Source organism: Oncorhynchus clarkii, chromosome 20 (assembly GCF_045791955.1).
Source record: "Oncorhynchus clarkii lewisi isolate Uvic-CL-2024 chromosome 20, UVic_Ocla_1.0, whole genome shotgun sequence".
NCBI lineage: Eukaryota > Metazoa > Chordata > Actinopteri > Salmoniformes > Salmonidae > Oncorhynchus > Oncorhynchus clarkii.
In genome coordinates this window covers 19357297-19379047 of record NC_092166.1, presented here as the reverse complement: position 1 = coordinate 19379047, position 21751 = coordinate 19357297, and the positions used below count along the sequence as shown (strand labels likewise).

The 21751-nt window shown below is 51.2% G+C and overlaps 1 protein-coding gene across 14 annotated transcripts in view; it reads left to right on the top strand.

Annotated features, from left to right (window-relative positions):
* LOC139376041 (zinc finger MYND domain-containing protein 11-like) overlaps positions 1–21751 on the top strand; it is a 45464-nt gene that overhangs the window by 20748 nt on the left and 2965 nt on the right. For 9 of the 14 annotated variants that reach the window (XM_071118144.1, XM_071118148.1, XM_071118143.1 and 6 more), the window contains 10 exons: positions 14218–14295; positions 14645–14737; positions 17805–17892; positions 18263–18318; positions 18452–18529; positions 18674–18792; positions 18943–19207; positions 19533–19640; positions 19764–20039; positions 21287–21472. In XM_071118144.1, coding sequence (XP_070974245.1) covers positions 14218–14295; positions 14645–14737; positions 17805–17892; positions 18263–18318; positions 18452–18529; positions 18674–18792; positions 18943–19207; positions 19533–19640; positions 19764–20039; positions 21287–21472 — 1347 coding nt within the window. The remainder of the gene's footprint in view (positions 1–14217; positions 14296–14644; positions 14738–17804; positions 17893–18262; positions 18319–18451; positions 18530–18673; positions 18793–18942; positions 19208–19532; positions 19641–19763; positions 20040–21286; positions 21473–21751) is intronic. The other 5 variants (XM_071118150.1, XM_071118147.1, XM_071118141.1 and 2 more) reach the window with 1 other exon arrangement.

Below are 21751 nucleotides of genomic sequence, written 5' to 3'. Positions count from 1 at the left end.
CCTGTCTTGTCTGCTCTGTCTCCTGTTCTGTCTGCTCTGTCTCCTGTTCTGTCTGCTCTGTCTCCTGTCCTGTCTGCTCTGTCTGCTCTGTCTCCTGTCCTGTCTGCTCTCCTGTCTTGTCTGCTCTGTCTCTGTCTGCTCTGTCCTGTCTGCTCTCCTTCTTGTCTGCTCTGTCTCCTGTCGTGTCTGCTCTGTCTCCTGTCCTGTCTGCTCTGTCTCCTGTCGTGTCTGCTCTGTCTCCTGTCGTGTCTGCTCTGTCTCCTGTTCTGTCTGCTCTGTCTCCTGTTCTGTCTGCTCTGTCTCCTGTCCTGTCTGCTCTGTCTCTTGTCTGCTCTGTCTCCTGTCCTGTCTGCTCTGTCTCCTGTCCTGTCTGCTCTTTGTCTTGTCTGCTCTGTTTCCTGTCCTGTCTGCTCTCCTTCTTGTCTGCTCTGTCTCCTGTCCTGTCTGCTCTTTGTCTTGTCTGCTCTGTTTCCTGTCTTGTCTGCTCTCCTTCTTGTCTGCTCTGTCTCCTGTCCTGTCTGCTCTGTCTCCTGTTCTGTCTGCTCTGTCTCCTGTTCTGTCTGCTCTGTGTCCTGTCCTATCTGCTCTCGTTCTTGTCTGCTCTGTCTCCTGTCCTGTCTGCTCTGTCTCCTGTCCTGTCTGCTCTGTCTCCTGTCCTGTCTGCTCTGTCTCCTGTCCTGTCTGCTCTGTCTCTTGTCTGCTCTGTCTCCTGTTCTGTCTGCTCTGTCTCCTGTTCTGTCTGCTCTGTCTCCTGTCCTGTCTGCTCTCCTTCTTGTCTGCTCTGTCTCCTGTCCTGTCTGCTCTGTCTCCTGTCCTGTCTGCTCTCCTTCTTGTCTGCTCTGTCTCCTGTCCTGTCTGCTCTGTCTCTTGTCTGCTCTGTCTCCTGTACTGTCTGCTCTCCTTCTTGTCTGCTCTGTCTCCTGTCTTGTCTGCTCTCCTTCTTGTCTTCTCTGTCTCCTGTTCCTGTCTGCTCTGTCTCCTGCTCTGTCTGCTCTGTCTCCTGCTCTGTCTGCTCTGTCTCCTGCTCTGTCTGCTCTGTCTCCTGCTCTGTCTGCTCTGTCTCCTGCTCTGTCTGCTCTGTCTCCTGCTCTGTCTGCTCTGTCTCCTGCTCTGTCTGCTCTGTCTCCTGCTCTGTCTGCTCTGTCTCCTGTTCTGTCTGCTCTGTCTCCTGTCCTGTCTGCTCTGTCTCCTGTCTTGTCTGCTCTCCTTCTTGTCTGCTCTGTCTCCTGTCTTCTCTGTCTCCTGTTCCTGTCTGCTCTGTCTCCTGTTCTATCTGCTCTCCTTCTTGTCTGCTCTGTCTCCTGTCTTGTCTGCTCTCCTTCTTGTCTGCTCTGTCTCCTGTCTTGTCTGCTCTGTCTCCTGTTCTGTCTGCTCTGTCTCCTGTTCTGTCTGCTCTGTCTCCTGTTCTGTCTGCTCTGTCTCCTGTTCTGTCTGCTCTGTCTCCTGTTCTGTCTGCTCTGTCTCTTGTCTGCTCTGTCTCCTGTCTTGTCTGCTCTGTCTCCTGTCTTGTCTGCTCTGTCTCCTGTCTTGTCTGCTCTGTCTCCTGTCTTGTCTGCTCTGTCTCCTGTTCTTTCTGCTCTGTCTCCTGTTCTTTCTGCTCTGTCTCCTGTTCTTTCTGCTCTGTCTCCTGTCTTGTCTGCTCTGTCTCCTTCTCTGTCTGCACTGTCTCCTGTTCTGTCTGCTCTGTCTCCTGTTCTGTCTGCTCTGTCTCCTGTTCTGTTTGCTCTGTCTCCTGTTCTGTCTGCTCTGTCTCCTGTCCTGTCTGCTCTGTCTCCTGTCTTGTCTGCTCTCCTTCTTGTCTGCTCTGTCTCCTGTCTTCTCTGTCTCCTGTTCCTGTCTGCTCTGTCTCCTGTTCTATCTGCTCTGTCTCCTGTCTTCTCTGTCTCCTGTTCCTGTCTGCTCTGTCTCCTGTTCTATCTGCTCTCCTTCTTGTCTGCTCTGTCTCCTGTCTTGTCTGCTCTCCTTCTTGTCTGCTCTGTCTCCTGTCTTGTCTGCTCTGTCTCCTGTTCTGTCTGCTCTGTCTCTTGTTCTTTCTGCTCTGTCTCCTGTTCTGTCTGCTCTGTCTCCTGTCTTGTCTGCTCTTTCTCCTGTTCTGTCTGCTCTGTCTCCTGTTCTTTCTGCTCTGTCTCCTGTTCTTTCTGCTCTGTCTCCTGTTCTGTCTGCTCTGTCTCCTGTTCTGTCTGCTCTGTCTCCTGTTCTGTCTGCTCTGTCTCCTGTTCTGTCTGCTCTGTCTCCTGTTCTGTCTGCTCTGTCTCCTGTCCTGTCTGCTCTGTCTCTTGTCTGCTCTGTCTCCTGTCTTGTCTGCTCTCCTTCTTGTCTGCTCTGTCTCCTGTCTCTCTGTCTCCTGTTCCTGTCTGCTCTGTCTCCTGTTCTGTCTGCTCTCCTTCTTGTCTGCTCTCCTTCTTGTCTGCTCTGTCTCCTGTCTTGTCTGCTCTCCTTCTTGTCTGCTCTGTCTCCTGTTCTGTCTGCTCTGTCTCCTGTTCTGTCTGCTCTGTCTCCTGTTCTGTCTGCTCTGTCTCCTGTCCTGTCTGCTCTCCTTCTTGTCTGCTCTGTCTCCTGTCCTGTCTGCTCTGTCTCCTGTCCTGTCTGCTCTCCTTCTTGTCTGCTCTGTCCCCTGTCCTGTCTGCTCTGTCTCCTGTCCTGTCTGCTCTGTCTCCTGTCCTATCTGCTCTCCTTCTTGTCTGCTCTGTCTCCTGTCCTGTCTGCTCTGTCTCCTGTCCTGTCTGCTCTCCTTCTTGTCTGCTCTGTCTCCTGTCCTGTCTGCTCTGTCTCCTGTCCTGTCTGCTCTCCTTCTTGTCTGCTCTGTCTCCTGTCCTGTCTGCTCTGTGTCTTGTCTGCTCTGTGTCTTGTCTGCTCTGTTTCCTGTCGTGTCTGCTCTGTCTCCTGTCCTGTCTGCTCTGTCTCCTGTCCTGTCTGCTCTGTCTCTTGTCTGCTCTGTCTCCTGTTCTGTCTGCTCTGTCTTCTGTTCTGTCTGCTCTGTCTCCTGTCCTATCTGCTCTCCTTCTTGTCTGCTCTGTCTCCTGTCCTGTCTGCTCTGTCTCCTGTCCTGTCTGCTCTGTCTCCTGTCCTGTCTGCTCTGTCTCCTGTCCTGTCTGCTCTGTCTCCTGTCCTGTCTGCTCTGTCTCTTGTCTGCTCTGTCTCCTGTTCTGTCTGCTCTGTCTCCTGTCCTGTCTGCTCTGTGTCTTGTCTGCTCTGTTTCCTGTCGTGTCTGCTCTGTCTCCTGTCCTGTCTGCTCTGTCTCCTGTCCTGTCTGCTCTGTCTCTTGTCTGCTCTGTCTCCTGTTCTGTCTGCTCTGTCTTCTGTTCTGTCTGCTCTGTCTCCTGTCCTATCTGCTCTCCTTCTTGTCTGCTCTGTCTCCTGTCCTGTCTGCTCTGTCTCCTGTCCTGTCTGCTCTGTCTCCTGTCCTGTCTGCTCTGTCTCCTGTCCTGTCTGCTCTGTCTCCTGTCCTGTCTGCTCTGTCTCTTGTCTGCTCTGTCTCCTGTTCTGTCTGCTCTGTCTCCTGTTCTGTCTGCTCTGTCTCCTGTCCTGTCTGCTCTGTCTCTTGTCTGCTCTGTTTCCTGTCTTGTCTGCTCTCCTTCTTGTCTGCTCTGTCTCCTGTCTTCTCTGTCTCCTGTTCCTGTCTGCTCTGTCTCCTGTTCTGTCTCCTGTCCTATCTGCTCTCCTTCTTGTCTGCTCTCCTTCTTGTCTGCTCTGTCTCCTGTCTTCTCTGCTCTCCTTCTTGTCTGCTCTGTCTCCTGTTCTGTCTGCTCTGTCTCCTGTTCTGTCTGCTCTGTCTCCTGTTCTGTCTGCTCTGTCTCCTGTTCTGTCTGCTCTGTCTCCTGTCCTGTCTGCTCTCCTTCTTGTCTGCTCTGTCTCCTGTCCTGTCTGCTCTGTCTCCTGTCCTGTCTGCTCTCCTTCTTGTCTGCTCTGTCCCCTGTCCTGTCTGCTCTGTCTCCTGTCCTGTCTGCTCTGTCTCCTGTCCTATCTGCTCTCCTTCTTGTCTGCTCTGTCTCCTGTCCTGTCTGCTCTGTCTCCTGTCCTGTCTGCTCTGTCTCTTGTCTGCTCTGTCTCCTGTTCTGTCTGCTCTGTCTCCTGTCCTGTCTGCTCTGTCTCCTGTCCTGTCTGCTCTCCTTCTTGTCTGCTCTGTCTCCTGTCCTGTCTGCTCTGTCTCTTGTCTGCTCTGTTTCCTGTCTTGTCTGCTCTCCTTCTTGTCTGCTCTGTCTCCTGTCGTGTCTGCTCTGTCTCCTGTCCTGTCTGCTCTGTCTCCTGTCCTGTCTGCTCTGTCTCTTGTCTGCTCTGTCTCCTGTTCTGTCTGCTCTGTCTCCTGTTCTGTCTGCTCTGTCTCCTGTCCTGTCTGCTCTCCTTCTTGTCTGCTCTGTCTCCTGTCCTGTCTGCTCTGTCTCCTGTCCTGTCTGCTCTCCTTCTTGTCTGCTCTGTCTCCTGTCCTGTCTGCTCTGTGTCTTGTCTGCTCTGTTTCCTGTCTTGTCTGCTCTCCTTCTTGTCTGCTCTGTCCCCTGTCCTGTCTGCTCTGTCTCCTGTCCTGTCTGCTCTGTCTCTTGTCTGCTCTGTCTCCTGTTCTGTCTGCTCTGTCTCCTGTTCTGTCTGCTCTGTCTCCTGTCCTGTCTGCTCTCCTTCTTGTCTGCTCTGTCTCCTGTCCTGTCTGCTCTGTCTCCTGTCCTGTCTGCTCTCCTTCTTGTCTGCTCTGTCTCCTGTCCTGTCTGCTCTGTGTCTTGTCTGCTCTGTCTCCTGTCTATCTGCTCTCCTGTCTGCTCTGTCTCCTGTCCTGTCTGCTCTGTCTCCTGTCCTGTCTGCTCTGTCTCCTGTCCTGTCTGCTCTGTCTCTTGTCTGCTCTGTCTCCTGTTCTGTCTGCTCTGTCTCCTGTTCTGTCTGCTCTGTCTCCTGTCCTATCTGCTCTCCTTCTTGTCTGCTCTGTCTCCTGTCCTGTCTGCTCTGTCTCCTGTCCTGTCTGCTCTGTCTCCTGTCCTGTCTGCTCTGTCTCTTGTCTGCTCTGTCTCCTGTTCTGTCTGCTCTGTCTCCTGTTCTGTCTGCTCTGTCTCCTGTCCTGTCTGCTCTCCTTCTTGTCTGCTCTGTCTCCTGGCCTGTCTGCTCTCCTTCTTGTCTGCTCTGTCTCCTGTCCTGTCTGCTCTGTCTCTTTTCTGCTCTGTCTCCTGTACTGTCTGCTCTCCTTCTTGTCTGCTCTGTCTCCTGTCTTGTCTGCTCTCCTTCTTGTCTTCTCTGTCTCCTGTTCCTGTCTGCTCTGTCTCCTGTCTTGTCTGCTCTGTCTCCTGCTCTGTCTGCTCTGTCTCCTGCTCTGTCTGCTCTGTCTCCTGCTCTGTCTGCTCTGTCTCCTTCTCTGTCTGCTCTGTCTCCTGTTCTGTCTGCTCTGTCTCCTGTCTTGTCTGCTCTGTCTCCTGCTCTGTCTGCTCTGTCTCCTGCTCTGTCTGCTCTGTCTCCTGCTCTGTCTGCTCTGTCTCCTGCTCTGTCTGCTCTGTCTCCTGTTCTGTCTGCTCTGTCTCCTGTTCTGTCTGCTCTGTCTCCTGTCCTGTCTGCTCTGTCTCCTGTCTTGTCTGCTCTCCTTCTTGTCTGCTCTGTCTCCTGTCTTCTCTGTCTCCTGTTCCTGTCTGCTCTGTCTCCTGTTCTATCTGCTCTCCTTCTTTTCTGCTCTGCCTCCTGTCTTGTCTGCTCTGTCTCCTGTCTTGTCTGCTCTGTCTCCTGTCTTGTCTGCTCTGTCTCCTGTTCTGTCTGCTCTGTCTCCTGTTCTGTCTGCTCTGTCTCCTGTTCTGTCTGCTCTGTCTCCTGTTCTGTCTGCTCTGTCTCCTGTTCTGTCTGCTCTGTCTCCTGTTCTTTCTGCTCTGTCTCCTGTTCTGTCTGCTCTGTCTCCTGTCTTGTCTGCTCTGTCTCCTGTCTTGTCTGCTCTGTCTCCTGTCTTGTCTGCTCTGTCTCCTGTTCTTTCTGCTCTGTCTCCTGTTCTTTCTGCTCTGTCTCCTGTCCTGTCTGCTCTGTCTCCTGTTCTTTCTGTTCTGTCTCCTGTTCTGTCTGCTCTGTCTCTTGTCTGCTCTCTCTCCTGTCTTGTCTGCTCTGTCTCCTGTTCTGTCTGCTCTGTCTCCTGTCCTGTCTGCTCTGTCTCCTGTCTTGTCTGCTCTGTCTCCTGTTCTGTCTGCTCTGTCTCCTGGTCTGTCTGCTCTGTCTCCTGTTCTGTATGCTCTGTCTCCTGTTCTGTCTGCTCTGTCTCCTGTCCTGTCTACTCTGTCTCTTGTCTGCTCTGTCTCCTGTCTTCTCTGTCTCCTGTTCCTGTCTGCTCTGTCTCCTGTTCTGTCTCCTGTCCTATCTGCTCTCCTTCTTGTCTGCTCCCCTTCTTGTCTGCTCTGTCTCCTGTCTTGTCTGCTCTGTCTCCTGTTCTGTCTGCTCTGTCTCCTGTTCTGTCTGCTCTGTCTCCTGTCCTGTCTGCTCTCCTTCTTGTCTACTCTGTCTCCTGCTCTGTTTCCTGTCTTGTCTGCTCTCCTTCTTGTCTGCTCTGTCTCCTGTCCTGTCTGCTCTGTCTCCTGTCCTGTCTGCTCTGTCTCTTGTCTGCTCTGTCTCCTGTTCTGTCTGCTCTGTCTCCTGTTCTGTCTGCTCTGTCTGCTCTGTCTCCTTCCCTGTCTGCTCTGTCTCCTGTCCTGTCTGCTCTCCTTCTTGTCTGCTCTGTCTCCTGTCCTGTCTGCTCTGTGTCTTGTCTGCTCTGTTTCCTGTCTTGTCTGCTCTCCTTCTTGTCTGCTCTGTCTCCTGTCCTGTCTGCTCTGTCTCCTGTCCTGTCTGCTCTGTCTCCTGTCCTGTCTGCTCTGTCTCTTGTCTGCTCTGTCTCCTGTTCTGTCTGCTCTGTCTCCTGTTCTGTCTGCTCTGTCTCCTGTCCTATCTGCTCTCCTTCTTGTCTGCTCTGTCTCCTGTCCTGTCTGCTCTGTCTCCTGTCTGCTCTGTCTCTTGTCTGCTCTGTCTCCTGTTCTGTCTGCTCTGTCTCCTGTTCTGTCTGCTCTGTCTCCTGTCCTGTCTGCTCTCCTTCTTGTCTGCTCTGTCTCCTGTCCTGTCTGCTCTGTCTCCTGTCCTGTCTGCTCTCCTTCTTGTCTGCTCTGTCTCCTGTCCTGTCTGCTCTGTCTCTTGTCTGCTCTGTTTCCTGTCTTGTCTGCTCTCCTTCTTGTCTGCTCTGTCTCCTGTCCTGTCTGCTCTGTCTCCTGTCTGCTCTGTCTCTTGTCTGCTCTGTCTCCTGTTCTGTCTGCTCTGTCTCCTGTCCTATCTGCTCTCCTTCTTGTCTGCTCTGTCTCCTGTCCTGTCTGCTCTGTCTCCTGTCTTGTCTGCTCTGTCTCCTGTCCTGTCTGCTCTGTCTCCTGTCCTGTCTGCTCTGTCTCCTGTCTGCTCTGTCTCTTGTCTGCTCTGTCTCCTGTTCTGTCTGCTCTGTCTCCTGTCCTATCTGCTCTCCTTCTTGTCTGCTCTGTCTCCTGTCCTGTCTGCTCTGTCTCCTGTCTTGTCTGCTCTGTCTCCTGTCCTGTCTGCTCTGTCTCTTGTCTGCTCTGTCTTCTGTTCTGTCTGCTCTGTCTCCTGTTCTGTCTGCTCTGTCTCCTGTCCTATCTGCTCTCCTTCTTGTCTGCTCTGTCTCCTGTCCTGTCTGCTCTGTCTCCTGTCCTGTCTGCTCTGTATCTTGTCTGCTCTGTTTCCTGTCTTGTCTGCTCTCCTTCTTGTCTGCTCTGTCTCCTGTCCTGTCTGATCTGTCTCCTGTCCTGTCTGCTCTGTCTCCTGTTCTGTCTGCTCTGTCTCCTGTTCTGTCTTCTCTGTCTCCTGTCCTGTCTGCTCTCCTTCTTGTCTGCTCTGTCTCCTGTCTGCTCTGTCTCCTGTCCTGTCTGCTCTCCTTCTTGTCTGCTCTGTCTCCTGTTCTGTCTGCTCTGTCTCCTGTCCTGTCTGCTCTGTCTCTTGTCTGCTCTGTCTCCTGTTCTGTCTGCTCTGTCTCCTGTCCTATCTGCTCTCCTTCTTGTCTGCTCTGTCTCCTGTCCTGTCTGCTCTGTCTCCTGTCCTGTCTGCTCTCCTTCTTGTCTGCTCTGTCTCCTGTCCTGTTTGCTCTGTCTCCTGTCTGCTCTGTCTCCTGTCTGCTCTGTCTCATGTCTGCTCTGTCTCCTCTCTGCTCTGTCTCCTGTCTGCTCTGTCTCCTGTCTTGTCTGCTCTGTCTCCTGTTCTGTCTGCTCTGTCTCCTGTTCTGTCTGCTCTGTCTCCTGTTCTGTCTGCTCTGTCTCCTGTCCTGTCTGCTCTCCTTCTTGTCTGCTCTGTCTCCTGTCCTGTCTGCTCTGTCTGCTGTCCTGTCTGCTCTGTCTCCTGTTCTTTCTGCTCTGTCTCCTGTTCTGTCTGCTCTGTCTCCTGTTCTGTCTGCTCTGTCTCTTGTCTGCTCTGTCTCCTGTCCTGTCTGCTCTGTCTCCTGTTCTGTCTGCTCTGTCTCCTGTTCTTTCTGCTCTGTCTCCTGTTCTGTCTGCTCTGTCTCCTGTCCTGTCTGCTCTCTCTTGTCTGCTCTGTCTCCTGTCTTGTCTGCTCTCCTTCTTGTCTGCTCTGTCTCCTGTCTTCTCTGTCTCCTGTTCCTGTCTGCTCTGTCTCCTGTTCTGTCTCCTGTCCTATCTGCTCTCCTTCTTGTCTGCTCTCCTTCTTGTCTGCTCTGTCTCCTGTCTTGTCTGCTCTCCTTCTTGTCTGCTCTGTCTCCTGTTCTGTCTGCTCTGTCTCCTGTTCTGTCTGCTCTGTCTCCTGTCCTGTCTGCTCTCCTTCTTGTCTGCTCTGTCTCCTGTCCTGTCTGCTCTGTCTCCTGTCCTGTCTGCTCTCCTTCTTGTCTGCTCTGTCTCCTGTCCTGTCTGCTCTGTGTCTTGTCTGCTCTGTTTCCTGTCTTGTCTGCTCTCCTTCTTGTCTGCTCTGTCTCCTGTCCTGTCTGCTCTGTCTCCTGTCCTGTCTGCTATGTCTCCTGTCCTGTCTGCTCTGTCTCTTGTCTGCTCTGTCTCCTGTTCTGTCTGCTCTGTCTCCTGTTCTGTCTGCTCTGTCTCCTGTCCTGTCTGCTCTCCTTCTTGTCTGCTCTGTCTCCTGTCCTGTCTGCTCTGTCTCTTGTCTGCTCTGTTTCCTGTCTTGTCTGCTCTCCTTCTTGTCTGCTCTGTCTCCTGTCCTGTCTGCTCTGTCTCCTGTCCTGTCTGCTCTGTCTCCTGTCCTGTCTGCTCTGTCTCCTGTCCTGTCTGCTCTGTCTCCTGTCCTGTCAGCTCTGTCTCTTGTCTGCACTGTCTCCTGTTCTGTCTGCTCTGTCTCCTGTTCTGTCTGCTCTGTCTCCTGTCCTATCTGCTCTCCTTCTTGTCTGCTCTGTCTCCTGTCCTGTCTGCTCTGTCTCCTGTCCTGTCTGCTCTCCTTCTTGTCTGCTCTGTCTCCTGTCCTGTCTGCTCTGTCTCTTGTCTGCTCTGTTTCCTGTTCTGTCTGCTCTGTCTCCTGTCCTGTCTGCTCTGTCTCCTGTCCTGTCTGCTCTCCTTCTTGTCTGCTCTGTCACCTGTCCTGTCTGCTCTGTCTCTTGTCTGCTCTGTCTCCTTCTTGTCTGTCTTTCTCCTGTCTTGTCTTCTCCGTCTCCTGTCCTGTCTGCTCTGTCTCCTGGCCTGTCTGCTCTGTCTCCTGTCTGCTCTGTCTCCTATTCTGTCTGCTATGTCTCCTATTCTGTCTGCTCTGTCTCCTATTCTGTCTGCTCTGTCCCCTGTCTTGTCTGCTCTGTCTCCTGTCTTGTCTGCTCTGTCTCCTGCTCTGTCTCTTGTCTGCTCTGTCTCCTGTCTTGTCTGCTCTGTCTCCTGTCCTGTCTGCTCCTTCTTGTATCCTGTCCTGTAAGCTCCTTATTGTCTGCTCTTTCTCCTGTCTTGTCTCCTGTCCTGTCTGCTGTCTCCTGTCTGCTCTGTCTCCTGTCCTGTCTGCTCTGTCTCCTGTCCTGTCTGCTCTGTCTCCTGTCCTGTCTGCTCTGTCTCCTGTCCTGTCTGCTCTGTCTCTTGTCTGCTCTGTCTCCTCTTCTGTCTGCTCTGTCTCCTGTTCTGTCTGCTCTGTCTCCTGTCCTGTCTGCTCTCCTTCTTGTCTGCTCTGTCTCCTGTCCTGTCTGCTCTGTCTCCTGTCCTGTCTGCTCTCCTTCTTGTCTGCTCTGTCTCCTGTCCTGTCTGCTCTGTCTCTTGTCTGCTCTGTTTCCTGTCTTGTCTGCTCTCCTTCTTGTCTGCTCTGTCTCCTGTCCTGTCTGCTCTGTCTCCTGTCCTGTCTGCTCTCCTTCTTGTCTGTCTTTCTCCTGTCTTGTCTTCTCCGTCTCCTGTCCTGTCTGCTCTGTCTCCTGGCCTGTCTGCTCTGTCTCCTGTCTGCTCTGTCTCCTATTCTGTCTGCTATGTCTCCTATTCTGTCTGCTCTGTCTCCTGTCTTGTCTGCTCTGTCTCCTGTCCTGTCTGCTCTGTCTCTTGTCTGCACTGTCTCCTGTTCTGTCTGCTCTGTCTCCTGTTCTGTCTGCTCTGTCTCCTGTCCTATCTGCTCTTCTTCTTGTCTGCTCTGTCTCCTGTCCTGTCTGCTCTGTCTCCTGTCCTGTCTGCTCTGTCTCTTGTCTGCTCTGTTTCCCGTCTTGTCTGCTCTCCTTCTTGTCTGCTCTGTCTCCTGTCCTGTCTGCTCTGTCTCCTGTCCTGTCTGCTCTGTCTCCTGTCCTGTCTGCTCTGTCTCCTGTCCTGTCTGCTCTGTCTCCTGTCCTGTCTGCTCTGTCTCCTGTCCTGTCTGCTCTGTCTCCTCTCCTGTCTGCTCTGTCTCCTGTCTGCTCTGTCTCCTGTCTTGTCTGCTCTGTCTCCTGTTCTGTCTGCTCTGTCTCCTGTTCTGTCTGCTCTGTCTCCTGTTCTGTCTGCTCTGTCTCCTGTCCTGTCTGCTCTCCTTCTTGTCTGCTCTGTCTCCTGTCCTGTCTGCTCTGTCTGCTGTCCTGTCTGCTCTGTCTCCTGTTCTTTCTGCTCTGTCTCCTGTTCTGTCTGCTCTGTCTCCTGTTCTGTCTGCTCTGTCTCCTGTTCTGTCTGCTCTGTCTCCTGTTCTTTCTGCTCTGTCTCCTGTTCTGTCTGCTCTGTCTCCTGTCCTGTCTGCTCTCTCTTGTCTGCTCTGTCTCCTGTCTTGTCTGCTCTCCTTCTTGTCTGCTCTGTCTCCTGTCTTCTCTGTCTCCTGTTCCTGTCTGCTCTGTCTCCTGTTCTGTCTCCTGTCCTATCTGCTCTCCTTCTTGTCTGCTCTCCTTCTTGTCTGCTCTGTCTCCTGTCTTGTCTGCTCTCCTTCTTGTCTGCTCTGTCTCCTGTTCTGTCTGCTCTGTCTCCTGTCCTGTCTGCTCTCCTTCTTGTCTGCTCTGTCTCCTGTCCTGTCTGCTCTGTCTCCTGTCCTGTCTGCTCTCCTTCTTGTCTGCTCTGTCTCCTGTCCTGTCTGCTCTGTGTCTTGTCTGCTCTGTTTCCTGTCTTGTCTGCTCTCCTTCTTGTCTGCTCTGTCTCCTGTCCTGTCTGCTATGTCTCCTGCCCTGTCTGCTCTGTCTCTTGTCTGCTCTGTCTCCTGTTCTGTCTGCTCTGTCTCCTGTTCTGTCTGCTCTGTCTCCTGTCCTGTCTGCTCTCCTTCTTGTCTGCTCTGTCTCCTGTCCTGTCTGCTCTGTCTCTTGTCTGCTCTGTTTCCTGTCTTGTCTGCTCTCCTTCTTGTCTGCTCTGTCTCCTGTCCTGTCTGCTCTGTCTCCTGTCCTGTCTGCTCTCCTTCTTGTCTGCTCTGTCTCCTGTCCTGTCTGCTCTGTCTCCTGTCCTGTCTGCTCTCCTTCTTGTCTGCTCTGTCTCCTGTCCTGTCTGCTCTGTGTCTTGTCTGCTCTGTTTCCTGTCTTGTCTGCTCTCCTTCTTGTCTGCTCTGTCTCCTGTCCTGTCTGCTATGTCTCCTGCCCTGTCTGCTCTGTCTCTTGTCTGCTCTGTTTCCTGTTCTGTCTGCTCTGTCTCCTGTCCTGTCTGCTCTGTCTCCTGTCCTGTCTGCTCTCCTTCTTGTCTGCTCTGTCATCTGTCCTGTCTGCTCTGTCTCTTGTCTGCTCTGTCTCCTTCTTGTCTGTCTTTCTCCTGTCTTGTCTTCTCCGTCTCCTGTCCTGTCTGCTCTGTCTCCTGGCCTGTCTGCTCTGTCTCCTGTCTGCTCTGTCTCCTATTCTGTCTGCTATGTCTCCTATTCTGTCTGCTCTGTCTCCTATTCTGTCTGCTCTGTCCCCTGTCTTGTCTGCTCTGTCTCCTGCTCTGTCTCTTGTCTGCTCTGTCTCCTGTCTTGTCTGCTCTGTCTCCTGTCCTGTCTGCTCCTTCTTGTATCCTGTCCTGTAAGCTCCTTATTGTCTGCTCTTTCTCCTGTCTTGTCTTCTCTGTCTCCTGTCCTGTCTGCTGTCTCCTGTCTGCTCTGTCTCCTGTCCTGTCTGCTCTGTCTCCTGTCCTGTCTGCTCTGTCTCCTGTCCTGTCTGCTCTGTCTCCTGTCCTGTCTGCTCTGTCTCCTGTCCTGTCTGCTCTGTCTCTTGTCTGCTCTGTCTCCTCTTCTGTCTGCTCTGTCTCCTGTTCTGTCTGCTCTGTCTCCTGTCCTGTCTGCTCTCCTTCTTGTCTGCTCTGTCTCCTGTCCTGTCTGCTCTGTCTCCTGTCCTGTCTGCTCTCCTTCTTGTCTGCTCTGTCTCCTGTCCTGTCTGCTCTGTCTCTTGTCTGCTCTGTTTCCTGTCTTGTCTGCTCTCCTTCTTGTCTGCTCTGTCTCCTGTCCTGTCTGCTCTGTCTCCTGTCCTGTCTGCTCTCCTTCTTGTCTGTCTTTCTCCTGTCTTGTCTTCTCCGTCTCCTGACCTGTCTGCTCTGTCTCCTGGCCTGTCTGCTCTGTCTCCTGTCTGCTCTGTCTCCTATTCTGTCTGCTATGTCTCCTATTCTGTCTGCTCTGTCTCCTGTCTTGTCTGCTCTGTCTCCTGTCCTGTCTGCTCTGTCTCTTGTCTGCACTGTCTCCTGTTCTGTCTGCTCTGTCTCCTGTTCTGTCTGCTCTGTCTCCTGTCCTATCTGCTCTTCTTCTTGTCTGCTCTGTCTCCTGTCCTGTCTGCTCTGTCTCCTGTCCTGTCTGCTCTGTCTCTTGTCTGCTCTGTTTCCTGTCTTGTCTGCTCTCCTTCTTGTCTGCTCTGTCTCCTGTCCTGTCTGCTCTGTCTCCTGTCCTGTCTGCTCTGTCTCTTGTCTGCTCTGTCTCCTGTTCTGTCTGCTCTGTCTCCTGTCTTGTCTGCTCTCCTTCTTGTCTGCTCTGTCTCCTGTCCTGTCTGCTCTGTCTCCTGTCCTGTCTGCTCTCCTTCTTGTCTGCTCTGTCTCTTGTCTGCTCTGTCTCCTGTCTTGTCTGCTCTCCTTCTTGTCTGCTCTGTCTCCTGTCCTGTCTGCTCTGTCTCCTGTCCTGTCTGCTCTCCTTCTTGTCTGTCTTTCTCCTGTCTTGTCTTCTCCGTCTCCTGTCCTGTCTGCTCTGTCTCCTGCCCTGTCTGCTCTGTCTCCTGTCTGCTCTGTCTCCTATTCTGTCTGCTATGTCTCCTATTCTGTCTTCTCTGTCTCCTATTCTGTCTGCTCTGTCTCCTGTCTTGTCTGCTCTGTCTCCTGTCCTGTCTGCTCCTTCTTGTATCCTGTCCTGTAAGCTCCTTATTGTCTGCTCTTTCTCCTGTCTTGTCTTCTCTGTCTCCTGTCCTGTCTGCTGTCTCCTGTCTGCTCTGTCTCCTGTCCTGTCTGCTCTGTCTCCTGTCCTGTTTGCTCTGTCTCCTGTCCTGTCTGCTCTGTCTCCTGTCCTGTCTGCTCTGTCTCCTGTCCTGTCTGCTCTGTCTCCTGTCCTGTCTGCTCTGTCTCCTGTCCTGTCTCCTGTCCTGTCTGCTCTGTCTCCTTCTCTGTCTGCTCTGTCTCCTGTTCTGTCTGCTCTGTCTCCTGTCCTGTCTGCTCTGTCTCCTGTTCTGTCTGCTCTGTCTCCTGTTCTGTCTCCTGTCCTGTCTGCTCTGTCTCCTGTCCTGTCTGCTCTCACTCTCTTCTCTCTCTCCACTGCGCTGCAGGCGGTCTTTTTCCTCCTTTTATTGTTGGGATAATTTATGATATGCAATATATTGTACACAGTCAGCTCTCATCAGTTTCTTCCCACCGCTGGTTTGAATAGAGCGCTGGATTGGTTACAGCGTCATGCTGAGCTCTCTCTCGCTCTCTTGCTCTCTCTGTCTTTTGCTCTCTCTCTCTCATTCTGCAGGGTAGTAAAAAGAAGAACCTGAACAAGCAGGAGATGTGCAAATACCTGCGTTTTATCATTCAGCGCATGAAAGAGAGGGTGAGTGTTCCATGGAACAGTTAGTTTTGTGTTCAGCGTATGTATGTAGGGCCAGGCTGTGGCACTGGTTCCATCCCAAATGGCACCATATTCCCTATATTATGCACTACTTTTGACCAGCCCTCCCATTGGTCTCTGGTCAAAAGTAGTGCACTATGTAGGGTATAGAGTGCCATTTGGGCCTTAAACACCATATTGAATCAGAGCACTGCCATGTTTTATATTACTTAAAATCAAGGCCAGTAAAATCTCCCACCACAAAGGTCTGGGTTGTTTCCAGCCCCCCGCCTCTTCCTACTCCTTTTCGTCCATAAAAGTGATATTAAATTATTTTTTTTCGATCTTGCAGGCCGTGGACTTGAACAAGAAAGGCAAAGACACTAGACACCCGATGTACAGAAGGCTCATCCACACCTCGCTGGACGTCACCAACATTCAGGAGGTAACTAAGTGGCCTTAATACACTGCTGAACACAGGGTTTCACACTGTGGTTCTGTCCCAAATGGACCCATATTCCCTGTGTAGTGCACTTCTTTTGACCAGAGTCATTTGGGATGCATTCGGGATTTCACACTATTATTTAGTTATGGAAGACCGAGCCAAGACAGAGACTAAAAAACAGCTTCTATCACCAGGCCATCAGACTGTTGAACAGCCATCAATAGCCGTCTACCAAGTGACGCAGAAACTCACTCTCACAAAACACACACACAAGCTATCAATAACATACATACCTCACACTCACGAACATGCGCACACACACACACACACACACACACACACACACAGCCGACGCTGCTGTCCCATGTTATAGAGGAATTAAACCACTGGACACTTCCTGTTTCACACTGTATTTAAACCCTGTATTCTCCACATGGTTCATTCTAACATTTCTACTACTGTACATTGGATTTTAGTTACACTGTTTATGCACACTGCATTTGTATGTTTATGCTGGATTCTTGACAGAGCTCACTCATATATTTACTGCTGTACATATCATTCCTAGTATATCTAGTGTAAATGAATCGGTGTATATATGTATAAATTGCATTTCGATTCGTTTTACACTGCTATTTGGGTTGTTAATTAGATTCGTTACGATGTTTCTTGAGTGACATTTAAAAAATGTTTTGATTATTTGTGTGCTTGATTTGACATTTTACTGCATCGTTAGGAGCTAGTAACATAAGCATTTCGCTGCACCCGCTATAACATCTGCCAAACTGTGTATGCGACCAATAAACTTTGATTTGAATTCCCTGCCCTTTGAACCTTTCATGATATATTGTATACTGTTGAATCCTTTAGTTTATCCAATGTCGAATGTAGGCTACTGTCCGAAAAAAAAACATGTCCACTGATGTCTTCTGCCATCTGATCTTCCTCATGTTGTTCATAATGCAATCCCTCGGTTGTCTCAAATGGCACCCTATTCCTTCATAGTGCACTACTTCTGACCAGGCAAAATGCACTACAGTGCCTTCGGAAAGTATTCAGACCCCATGACTTATTCCACATTTTGTTACATTACAGCCTTATTCTAAAATGGATTAAATAGTTTTTCCCCTCATCAATCTACACACAATAACCTATAATGACAAAGCAAAAACTGTTTTTTAGAAATGTTTGCAAAACCCCCCGGAAATATCACATTTACAAAAGTATTCAGACCCTTTACTCAGTACTTTGTTGACGCACCTTTGGCAGTGATTACAGCCTCGAGTCTTCTTGGGTATGACGCTACAAGCTTGGCACACCTGTATTTGGGGAGTTTCTCCCGTTCTTCTCTGCAGAGCTTCTCAAGCTCTGTCAGGTTGGATGGGGAGCGTCACTGCACAGCTTTTTTCAGGTCTCCAGAGATGTTCGATCGGGTTCTGGTTGAGCCACTCAAGGACATTCAAAGAATTGTCCCGAAGCCACTCCTGCATTGTCTTGGCTGTGTGGTTAGGGTCATTGTCCTGAGCGCTCTGGAGCAGGTTTTCATCAAGGATCTCTCTGTACTTTGGTCCGTTCATCTTCCCCTCGATCCTGACTGGTCTCCCAGTCCCTGCCACTGAAAAACATCCCCACGGCATGATGCTGCCACCACCATGCTTCACCTTAGGGATGGAATTAGCCAGGTGATGAGTGGTGCCTGCTTTTCTCCAGATGACACGCTTGGCAATCAGGCCAAAGAGTTCAATATTGGATTCATCAGATCAGAGAATCTTCTTTCTCGTGGTCTGAGAGTCCTTTAGGTGCCTTTTGGCAAACTCCAAGTGGGCTGTCATGTGCCTTTTGGAGTGGCTTCCATCTGGCCACTCGACCATAAAGGCTTGATTGGTGGAGTGCTGCAGAGATGGTTCTCTTTGTGGAAGGTTCTCCCATCTCTACAGAGGAACTCTGGAGCTCCATGGGGTTCTTGGTCACGTCCCTGACCAAGGCCCTTCTCCCCGATTGCTCAGTTTGGCCAGGCAGCTAGCTCTAGGAAGAGTCTTGGTGATTGCAAACTTCTTCCAGTTAAGAATGATGGAGGCCACTGTTCTTGGGGACCTTAATGCTGCAGACATTTTTTGGTACCCTTCCCCAGATCTGTGCCTCGACACACTCCTGTCTCGGAGCTCTACGGACAATTCCTTCAACCTCATTGCTTGGTTTTTGCTCTGACATGCACTGTCAAATGTGGGACCTTATATAGACAGGTGTGTGCCTTTTACAAATCATGTCCAGTCAATTTAATTTACCACAGGTGGACTCCAATCAAGCTGTACAAACATCTCAAGGATGATCAATGGAAATAGGATGCAACCGAGCTCAATTTCAAGTCTCATAGCAAAGGATCTGAATAAATGTGTAAATAAGGTACATTTGTGCAAATTTCTAAAAACCTGTTTTCGCTTTGTCATTGTGTGTAGATTGATGAGGAAAAAATGTAATTGAATCCGTTTTAGAATAATGCTGTAACGTAACAAAATTGAATACCTTCCGAATGCACTGTACATATGGTGCTATTTGGGACTCGGCCCCATGTTGTTTGGTAAGGGTCTGTGTAAGGGCATGTCAGATGTAGCCCCAGTATAAAGCTGTGATTGTGTAGCCGACGCTACAGGCTATCAGATTGCCTCTCCTCACAGCGAGGGGGTCAGTGAGGTCTCCTCTGCACTGTGATCACTGGTGCATTCCGCCAGCCAAACCCTGCCTGCCAAATAGGCTGGAAAACAGCAGAGCGCTCCCTGCCGCTGGCAGGGATGTATTCATGAGTGCACAATGTATCAAAACGTTTTGCAACAGAAAACAAAAAAATAGTTTTTTTTTTTTTGAGATGTTCCTAGTATATATGTTTCAGTCCTTTTGGTGTCTAGTGAATACAATCTAGGCCTTTGGAAAACAGCACTTGGGTCTGCCCTGGATGTGTGGTGCACTGCCATCCTCTGATCTCTTATGGTACTGCAACCACACCACAGCCCCCTCTGCCCTGCCCAGTGTGAATAGGCCTCTTTGTGCTCTCGCTCTCTCTCTTTTGCAGAACCTCACCGAGGGGAAATACAAGAGCTTCGACGAGTTCAAGGCAGATGCCCAGCTGATCGTGCACAATACCGCCATTTTGTTTGGAGGTGGGGGGGGCGTTCACAACCACTCTGTTATCATGGTCTGCGTCCCAAATTGCACCCTATTCTCTTTATAGTGGACCACAGGGCTCTGGTCAAAAGTAGGGAATAAGGTGCCATTTGGGACACATCCATGAAGAGCATATTGCTATCAGATTTCCCTCCTATTATTAATTGCAGCTGTAACATAAGACTGTATAGTTGTTGCAGAAAGGTAATTTTAGTAGGACCCAGTCTAATGTGTTATTGGACAACCAAGGCTCTCTTCATGTAGTTGAAATGCCGTTCTTGTGATGGCATGTTCAATAGAACAAAGTCTTTTAAATGTACTTGAATGTTATTTTCCCAACGTTAACAAAACCTGTTTTTGCTGCAGTGCATAGTGACCAGGCTGAAATAGCACGGTTGCTCTACAGTGACACATGCCATGAGGTAAACAGTAAAAAAATATATATCTGCACTCAATGACATGTGTATTGCAGTATTCTAGAGGTTTTGTCTGAGTGGCATGGAAGCTGTTTATTGCTCTCTATTCTCTTAATTTAATCTCTCTTTCTCTCCCCAGTTAAACGAGTTAATGCTATGTAAGAACTGTTTCTACCTGTCCAACGCTCGACCTGACAACTGGTTCTGCTACCCCTGTGTGAGTATGAAACTGTTTTGGCTTCAATGCCCCTGCGGATTTGATTGTTGAAGCACCAATATAGCCCCAATAGAATTGCCTTAAGGGGACAAAGAAAGTTGATTGAATTGTATGTATTATCTTTGCTTGTGCTTGTTGTTGCAGACTCCTAATCACGAGGTGGTGTGGGCTAAGATGAAGGGCTTTGGCTACTGGCCAGCCAAGATCCTGCAGAGAGAGGACAATCAGGTGGACGTCCGCTTCTTTGGCCACCAGCACCAGAGGTCAGCCATCACACTGGGCACTGAGCTGTATACAGAAAAATAGTAGATCATCTTGCGCTTCTTTTCCAGAATCTGTATCTGTAATATCCCCTGGCTATGGAGCTATGAGGGAGGCCCTGGTTGCTCTGACTGTTGTCTCCTCGTCCCCAGAGCGTGGATCCCGGCAGACAACATCCAGGACATCAAGGTGTCGGTGCAACAGCTGCAGGTGAAGCGCAGCGCGGGCTGGAAGAAGGCCTGTGATGAGCTGGAGCTATCCCAGCGTTTCCAGAGGGAGGGCCGCTTCTGGAAGACCAAGATGGTGGAGAGGCTGGAGGAGAGGAGAGGAGACGGAGAGGAGAGGCTGACAGAGAGGCCGGAGGAGGCCGAGTCCTCCATCTCATCCACCAGCAACACCAACGAGCAGGTCAAACATGTACGTATGCTGCGCTGCAATTGCCTCTCTCTCTCTCACACACACACACACACACACCTTTTGCATATAGGCCCACAGCTCACTAACAGCTACTCTGGTATGTATGTTTAGCAGCGCCACCTGGTGGCTGATTGATATTACAGGGCCTGTATTTTATTGAATTTTAATGATTGAGAATGTGAGGATCAACACAAACCTTCATATCCCTACACCATCTGTGTTGTCATGGCTCTAGCTCTGATCGTTGCCGTAGTGACAGAAACAGTGTATCTAACAGAGGTGTTAGAAATCTGTTAGATACTGCAGTTCTGTAATTTCTCCACAGCAGAAAGCAGACAGACAGGCAGACCGAGACCGACAGACAGACAGTCAGGAGCCTAAAGCAAAGAAGAGCCGTCGCGGTCAAGCTCCGGATCCCAAAGAGGAAGTCAGTGTAAGTATCCTTACACACTGCTGTTGTATGATCACTCAGCCATTGTATTGCTATAGTGTTTTTTTTTTTATTGTGTTCGTTTTAATGTCTGTGTGTCCATTTCTCACCCCCTCTCTCCCCCAGGACCCGGAGCCTGAGATAGAGGCTGTGAGCAGCAGCCAGGAGATCCCCGTGACGACGCCCCACCAGCCAGAGAAGCTGTCTGTCTCCACGCAGACCAAGAAGGCCTCAGCCGCCTCGCCACGCTGCCTGCACCGCAGCACCCAGACCACCTCTGACGGAGCCTGCCAGAACATGTGCCACGAGAAGTACACCAAGATCTTCAACGACGTCAAGGACATGATGAAGGCCGACAACAAGAGGGAGACTGAGCGTGTGGTTCGTGAGGCCCTGGAGAAGGTGAGGGACTGGGGATTGAGACCGACAGGGGGTTTGAGAGGCCCTGGAGTAGTTGAGGGACTGGGGAATTGAGACCGATGGGGAGTAGGTGAGGGACTGGGGGATTGAGTCCGATGGGGGGTTCGAGAGGCCCTGGAGTAGGTGAGGGATTGAGACCGATGGGGGGGTTCGAGAGGCCTGGAGTAGGTGGGTGGATTGAGACCGATGGGGCGTTCGAGAGGCCCTGGAGTAGGTGAGGGACTGGGGGATTGAGACCGATGGGGAGTAGGTGAGGGACTGGGGGATTGAGACCGATGGGGGGTTCAAGAGGCCCTGGAGTAGGTGAGGGACTGGGGGATTGAGACCGATGGGGACTGGGGGATTGAGACCGATGGGGGGTTCGAGAGGCCCTGGAGTAGGTGAGGGACTGGGGGATTGAGACCGATGGGGAGTTTGAGAGGCCCTGGAGTAGGTGAGGGACTGGGGGATTGAGACAGATGGGGAGTAGGTGAGGGACTGGGGGATTGAGACCGATGGGGAGTAGGTGAGGGACTGGGGGATTGAGACCGATGGGGAGTAGGTGAGGGACTGGGGGATTGAGACTGATGGGGAGTAGGTGAGGGACTGGGGGATTGAGACCGATGGGGGGTTCGAGAGGCTCTGGAGTAGGTGAGGGACTGGGGGATTGAGACCGATGGGGGGTTCGAGAGGCCCTGGAGTAGGTGAGGGACTGGGGGATTGAGACCGATGGGGGGTTCGAGAGGCCCTGGAGTAGGTGAGGGACTGGGGGATTGAGACAGATGGGGAGTAGGTGAGGGACTGTGGGATTGAGACCGATGGGGGGTTCGAGAGGCCCTGGAGTAGGTGAGGGATTGGGGGATTGAGACCGATGGGGAGTAGGTGAGGGACTGGGGGATTGAGACTGATGGGGGGTTTGAGAGGCCCTGGAGTAGGTGAGGGATTGAGGGATTGAGACCGATGGGGAGTTTGAGAGGCCCTGGAGTAGGTGAGGGACTGGGGGATTGAGACGGGGGGTCTGAGTGAAGCTGGGGTTGTACCAGGAGAGGTGAGAGAACCTGGAGACTGACACTGAGAAAAGGTTTTATTGAATTTTAAGAAAAGAAACCAGCTAAAACATGAGTATATGACATGTATCAAGACTTTAACCTGCACTAAAATGACAGTAATAACCCCTGATCCAAAAGCACCTACAGTAAGTTCAGAATATGCTCCTGAGCTGAGGGTCCTTCTCTGTGGTGTGTCTCCAGTTGCGTTCTGAAATGGAGGAAGAGAAGAGGCAGGCGGTGAGCAAGGCGGTGTCGGGGGCCCAGGCTGAGATGGAGAGAAAGTGTAAGACGGTGAAGGAGAAGTGTAAGGAGGAGCTGGTGGAGGAGGTGAAGAAGATGGTGGCCCAGCACAAGCAGCTACTCTCCACCACCAAGAAGAAGCAGTGGGTGAGTGAGACCTTTCCCTCGTTCTCTACCACACACAGCTGTCTGTTCAAACCAGTGTCTCACTCATTGAGACCTAATGGGCTAAATCCATAGTATATTTGGACATGCAAAGTTTTTACATTGTGTTAGCTACATGCAGGGCAAAGAACACCACTATCTAGCTAAGATTTGCCCCACAACCCACTACCAAACTAAGCACATCCTTGACCTTTTCGGATTCTTAACTCCATAACCAAAAGTACATAATTAGAGCAGTAGTAAACATAGTAAAATATAATG